This window comes from Agrilus planipennis, unplaced genomic scaffold (assembly GCF_000699045.2).
Source record: "Agrilus planipennis isolate EAB-ADULT unplaced genomic scaffold, Apla_2.0 scaffold211, whole genome shotgun sequence".
Classification (NCBI taxonomy): Eukaryota; Metazoa; Arthropoda; class Insecta; order Coleoptera; family Buprestidae; genus Agrilus; species Agrilus planipennis.
Window position 1 is genome coordinate 430,198 of NW_020438967.1, and position 7,533 is coordinate 437,730.

Below are 7,533 nucleotides of genomic sequence, written 5' to 3' on the forward strand. Positions count from 1 at the left end.
ATATATATATATATGCTCTTCTATGTAAGACATCCTGAAGTATGAAATAGCTGCTCGGGAAGCTTTTCGTCGTCAGCTTATATTTACAACGAGCTTTTCGATGGCTTTGAACGAAAAGAAGATTGCTTAAAATAGTTAAAAATTCGAACAGGTCCGTCATTAAAGAGGGAGAGACTTGATACGCTAACGATGATAAAAAGCGAAAAAGATTTTTGTGATGTGGTAGTGGGTAGTGGATAAAATTAAGTTGATTTAACATTAATGTTTGATAACTATTTTTTATTCATAAAAGCATACTTTTGGCCGTGTGTGTGTGTAAAATATTAGTTCGAAAAATAATGTACAGAAGTTGGTTATTTGTTGCGCCCCCCTCCCCCAATAACAGGATACTTTGCTATAGGCCCTCGGTGTTTAATCCGCCTCTGGGACAGCGGTATGTATTGATGATATTTTAATACGAGTAAAAACAAAAGCTGAACATGATTGTCTTCTAGAAAAGTTCTGGAAATAGTAAAAAGATAAGGATGTTAAGTTTAACATAAACAAATGTAGGTTTGGACTAAGTAAAGTATATGGGTCACATTATTTCTTAGGAAGGAATTTCACCAAGTCTTCCAAAACTACAGACAATTGAACACATTCCTACACCACAAAATAAAACTGATATACAAAGATTGTCAGGAATATTGACTTAAATAAATAAATTTATTCCAAATTTTTCAACAGAAACTCATTCGTTGAGAGAAATATTAAAAAGAGATAACGAATTTATTTGGAATCAAAATCAGTTTTATAACGTAACACGAGAAACCTTAATTTCAATAGATGCTTCTAAATGAGTCTGGTAGCCGTAGGAGAAAATAAATTGCCATGCGCATATGCGTCAAAAGCAATGACAGATACTCAATGCACAAAATAAAAAAAATTGCTAACAATTTGCTTTGGTTTAGAACGCTTTTATCAGTTCATTTATGGGAAAAAACTGACTGTGAAAACAGACCATAAACCATTAATCTCCATATTTTAAAAACCTTTGAATGAATGTCCTGTCGACTTTAAAGAATGTTATTGCAAATTCAGAAATGTGATATAAACTCAGTTTATAAACCGGGAAATGATATTGCGATAGCAGATGCACTTTCTAGGGCCTTTAAACATACAAATGAAGATCACAACTCATGGGATGATGAAGTCTGTGCTCATGTTCCCTTGATAATGGCAGAGATTAATGTGACAACCAAAAAGTTAGAACAATTAAGGCAAGAAACAGACCTCCAATCTTAGATAAGAAAGAAAATATAGAAAGTAAAAACAACTTGAAGATGGTCAAGAAACTGCAGGTCAAGTTACGGTCGTGTTTAGATGTTACGCAAAAGGGTGTATCAGATAGTAGTAGTGAAAAAGGATCACACTCCGAGATAGGGTTCTTGAATAAACAGAAAACAACGTCTTCTGGACTGAAAGAGGGATGTAGGGGAGAGCAATACTAAACAATGGCCAGAGATGGATTGCCTATAGCGGGAGTATAGGATAAACATTTAACAAACATATTTTCTATCGTTTGTATGCTTCTTTCCGCTAACCTATTTGATTGTGTAAATGTTGGTGAAGAACAAGTATGCTGAAATTGCCATTCTTTTGAAATTTGGTATGAGGTGAATTGAGGTCCCCCATCTGAAACCAATATTAAAGGAATCCCAAATGATGTAAATGTATCTTTTAAAATCTTAATTATTTTTTCACTTGTAGTATTTCTATTCCAAATAAAATATCCTTTCACGGTTTGTAAACTAAGTTTATATAAAAATTTCTGAATTTGCAATAACATTCTCTGAATTCTGGCAGAGCATTTATTCAAAGTTTTTTTGAATACGGAATTAATGGTTGATGGTCTATTTTCACAATCACTCTAAACTGTTAAAAGCGTTCTAAACCATAGCAAATTGTTACTAATTCTATTTCAATTTGTGTCGAGCGCATTTGAGTATCTGTCATTGTTTTTGACGCATATGCGCACGGCAATTTATTTTGTAAGAGTACGTACGGCTACCAGACCCAATTTAGAAGCATCAATTCAAATTACAGTTTCTTGTGTTACGTTATAAAACTGTAAAACTGGTTCTATTGCTAAGGTATCTTTTAATTTTTGAAAAGATTTTACTAGATATTCATTCCAACTAAATTCGTTATCATTTTTTAATATTCCTCTCAACATTCTCCGCATATCATTTTTATTTTGTGGTGTAGGAATTTCCTGTATTTTTGAAAGACTTAGTGAAATTCTTACCTTAGATATCATGTGACCCATATACTCTACGTTACTTAAGCCAAACCGACATTTACTTATTATATACTTAACACCCTTATCTTTTATTATTTCCAGAACTCCTTTCAGACGACAAATTAAAATATCATCAAAATATATACCGCTGTCCCTTATCCTGCAAACAATCTTCTGAACCTGTCTAGGAAAACCTCCGGCGCTGATTTTATATAATAACGTAGTCTTAAAAATTTGTATCTATCAATAAGTGTTCCAAACGTACAGATGTTAGCGCTTTTTTCATCTACCACTATCTGATAATACCCATTATTAGTGTCTAAAGCTCTGAACATGATTGCCCTTGTTAGATCACTATTTCATCCGTAATGAGAATTTAGCAATATTCCCTTTCAATTATTTCGTTTAACTATTTTGAGTCTAATCATATACACAACTTTGCATTTGGTTATTTTACTATTTTCATTTTTTACAATTCCTCAATGCTTTCTTTTAATTTGTCCTTTAAAGGTAAGGCAACCTATCTTACTGGTTGTATTTTTAATACACCCTATACCCGAGAATACCTCTCGGTATATTTGGTTAGTTCATAATCAGTATTACTTATGTTATGATTAACAGAATCAATTTTTTACTAGATTTAAATCACAACTGGTTTTACCTAATATACATTCTGTTTCTGAATCTACTACATAGAATTCGGTGGTATAGAATTTATCATTAAATTGACATATGAAATTACTTTAGGTACCTCGTATATTATCATTTGCCCTGTATATGACTCAGGTACTGCAGGTGAGGTAGATGGAAGGCAAGGCGCTGATTGAAGATTTTTCCAATTGTGGGCCTGGAAAAGCTATCCAGATTTTCTTCGTGATCGGCAGAACGAATAATCCACTCAGTAGAGGAAACGCACGTAAATTTTACTGATGGTTTTCGCCGCACAATCCCATCCTCGTCGCCAAAAATGTTATATATTCAAATNAAAAGTTAATAAATTAACTATAACACCCTTGTCAATTTTGAATTTAATATTTATATTATTAAGTGTGTGTGCCACCGATTCGATAAATTATCGTTTTTTATCTTATTAACGCTACCTACAATCAGAAATTCGTGTTTGTTTTCTAACCCTTCTATTGTATTTATAATTTTCGGTTCACTTCATTTATTTTTTTTTCCAACACATCTAAGAAAAATGACTTTCTTTCGGGCACATGAACATTTTGGTAAATTTTTACATTAGTTGACAGACGAGTTGAGACATGAAGTCAGGTAAGTAGTACTCACCAAAGTAGAATGAAGCTAAGTCGCTGTCGAGACTTCGAGATATAATCTACGTTCACGTTGTTAACGCAGCACTACCACTGAGGATGTCAGCCGCAGTAGCTGACGAAACGTCCGGACAGAATAGTTCACTTAGACTACGGCCCTATAGCCCGAATCTTCATTCTACTATGGATTCCGGCCGTGAAAGCCTTTGTTCTTATATAGTACTCACCAAATGGAATCGTGTGATAGTATTAATTTCATACGAAAACCAATGTGGCTTGACATAGAAGGCCTTAAAGTTTTCTTAATCGGAGGAAATCCCGGTTGGTACGGCCCTAGCTACAGCCCTTCATCAGCTCTCGCCAAATATACATTAATGACGTCATTGTTTAGTTACGTAGATTTACGACAGACTCGAGTTTCCGTAATGGCCCTGTCCGCAGGAGGCAGGCGATATGTTGGAATAATGTCACGAGGTTATCTTTGTTTGGACAAACACAATCACGTTGAAGTTTTAGTATGATGATTACGGAGATAATTTTCATATATATATGTTGGACGCGGAAATAATCATGAAGCATAGTGACGAATTCTTTACCGCGAATGACACAGTGGAAGTTTGGCGGGAACAGGTGACGCAAGGCTGAAGCCAAGGCCGTATAAACAAAATTTTGTTCCGAAATATAACCCAACATAGTGGCCAGTGCTGATGACGTCATGAATCGACGCCATACTGTTGATTCGTTCCGAAATGTACTGGCCAGTGCTTTGACGTCAAATTGACGCCATATTAAGAATAGAGCTTGTGCTCCTTTACAACACTTTTGCTTCAAAAGTTATTAAAGTTTCTTGCAACAAAAAATTCCTCAAAGTCAGATACACACACATCCGCTTGATATACTACTACATCACACTTGTCTCATCAGTACAACATGGTGGCACACCAGTACAACATGGCGCCGATTCATAACATCATCAGCACTGACCAGTATGCTGGGTTATATTTCGGAACACACCGCTAATAAATACTACCACACGATTCTACTTGGCGAGTATTACCTACCTGACTAAATTTCATGTCTCAACTCAACTGTCAACTAATGCAAAAAAATACCAACATTTTTTCCCATGTGCTGGACAGACATTTATTCTACGTAACTTACCACATTTTCTGCAATTTTTTATACCCTTAGTTTGGCTATCATCCTGCCGCGTGACCTCCCTGATGTTTTTTCAGCGCGTTGACTTCAACAACTGTTTCTGCGTTTTCAATTACTTGGTATTGCTTCCTAGATTTGTCCATTACATGACAGATTTCTATAACTTTCTCTAAGGATTCCACATTTTTCTGTAGCAGCTTTTCCATTATTTGGCTGTTTGTAACACCACCAAATTGCACGTGATACGCTTTTATTTAACATGTGTTATAAATTGTTCCATTGAATGATTTCACCTGGCTGTTGATGAAAAAATTCATATCTCTGATAATTTATATTCTCCTTGGATAGGAAGTGCTCCTCAGAAAGTTGCAAAATTTTCATTGATTGAATAACGAAAGGTCTGTGCTTCTTCTCCTATACAATGAAGTAGCTGTACGCATTCTTTGGCTTCGTCCTTTTCTATTACTTCACTTGCTACCAAATAATTTTCAAAGAGTGCCCTCCATAATAGCCAGTTCTCGGCCACATTGTCGTTCATATTTAGTGGTGCAATTCCTCTATTACCTGCCATATTTTTGTAAACTATTCACACAGTTTTACGGTTTACTACTTAATTATATGACCGCAGCGCCATTTAATGTGTCTTTAATTAATAAATTACTTTCATTTAGGGAAACACAATAATAACAATCGCCATGAATTCCTTTATTAACTCCCTATCTGGTTGTTACATGTCTATCTGCACCCTCAGTGTAGGCAACCCACATCAGCTCTTTATTTAGTATTACCTATACTACAGCAATGAAGAACATGATTGTATTATTAATGTACCCAAAGTGAAAGTAAATTGATAATATAAGATACATTACATATGGACTCAACAAACAAAACAAATTTCCTACCGATTGTATGTAACAAAATTAATAAATAAATTAAAATGAAATGACCTTATTCTCAACATCTCAATTGTTAATAACTAAAACCTAATTATTTATCAATAAACAATAAAATTGCATCAACAATCATTAACGAACCGTCAGCAACTGAATAAGAACGAAAAGATGTAAAAGACAATTTTTCATTTGCCAAAATTAGGTTGGCTCATGTCAGTTTCGCTTTTTACGCCAATAAATTGAATAACTTCGAAAAAATTAAAGATCAAATTAATTGTTTTTCAACATTAAATATTATCCCGAGTATCATTCTATTAAAAAGAGATGTTACAGCTATTAACATTTTAGTCAAGAGGAAACTTAACTTATTTATCTAATTTATTTATTCACTTCTTTATTAAACTGGTATAACTATATACTTATGTATTACAATAATACAGTAGTAACTCATACAGAGGTAGGTAGGTATAATAATTACCTCTATGTAGAACTAGCAAACAGAAATTTTTTAGGAATTAATTTGGCATAAAACTAAAAACAAAACTTCCAATAGCAAAGAAATAGAGTAATAATAATTGCAGTTATATCTAAATAATGACATTAAAAAGCCAATTAATCCTTTAGGCTTATTCAAATAATATTTCACAAGAATAGATATCAGTGACAGTGAAAAAGGGTTTTATTATCTATTTCACAAGATTTTTATCTTACTTTCGAAATATCTCAAGAACTGTTAAGTTTCGCGATAAGTATATGTTTCGAAATATACTTCACTAATTGCAAACATTACATAAAAAATATACATTCCATTTAAAATAGGTGGCTAGATTTTTCTTGTTTAGCAGAACCTGACTCGTCGCATTATTTATTTTTTTTATATAACATTACGAAAAATCCAGTTTCTTCAATTATTCTCATTGTAATAGGCACCAGATTTTAATAAATCGATATTATAAATATGTATTTTATAATAACTTATACTATTCCTGTTATATTAAAATTGCTTCCATATACATCTCTATTTCTATATAACCTCAATTTTTATTTATGTTAAAAGTGATATCAATAAATAAATACACACTTCTTTTCCTGCGCTTTGCCTCCTAATGATATTACAAAGTTTATATAAAAGCTAGCGTCTTAAACAATACATACATTTCTATTTTTAATCAAATCCATGTCAATAAGTAATGTACATACTCATACCTGACTTTGTTACTTGTAGAAGAAAAGAATGTTTTGAATATTTTATACACTTCAGCACTGCATTTTCGTCTATTCATAATCGCGTTGTACGTCATTGCTTTCACGATCAGTGGGTAGGAAGGTGGGTATCACACGCACACAATATTATGAGATATTACACCGGCCTGAATAATTTTATCATTTTATATACCATTACATTTATTACTGGAAAAATGACGTATACGATAAGATGCATTATAACTACTTGACTAACATCATCGCAAATGTTATATAAAATATGTTTTTATAGCATTAATTAAAATATTACGATTGCTGGGAATATAGATTCCCTTAAATAATGAAGAGATTTTAATAAAAAAATGTCATAATTTACGTACCCCTGAAAAGAATAACTGGTAACTCCTGTATATCTAATGAATAGTAAATAAGAAATTAATAATCAATTACTATACATGATTTAACCAAGTAAAATTGTACCCAACGCTTCGAAACTTTTATGGATTAGATGGATTATGGAAATTTTAAATTATTTCTGCTTTTGACATTGGTTTTAAGTATGGAGAATGGAGACTAGAAGAAGGAGCCCTCTGTTGAGACATGCCCGAATTTCGGAATAAAGAACCGGAAGTATCAAAGAAGAGATTCATAGCAACAAACTTCCTGAGTGTTGTCTTCCACACCGTAACCTTGTGATCTTAAACGTACCTATCCGTCAAACAAA

At 33.0% G+C, this 7,533-nt stretch overlaps 1 protein-coding gene across 1 annotated transcript in view; it reads right to left on the reverse strand.

Moving 5' to 3' along the window:
• LOC108738437 (L-2-hydroxyglutarate dehydrogenase, mitochondrial) overlaps nucleotides 1–7,040 on the reverse strand; it is a 141,045-nt gene extending 134,005 nt beyond the window's left edge. Inside the window, exon 1 of the mRNA XM_018471842.2 lies at nucleotides 6,813–7,040. Within this exon, the coding sequence (XP_018327344.1) occupies nucleotides 6,813–6,907 (95 nt within the window). The 5' untranslated portion in view covers nucleotides 6,908–7,040. The remainder of the gene's footprint in view (nucleotides 1–6,812) is intronic.
• Between the last annotated feature and the right edge of the window lie 493 nt (nucleotides 7,041–7,533).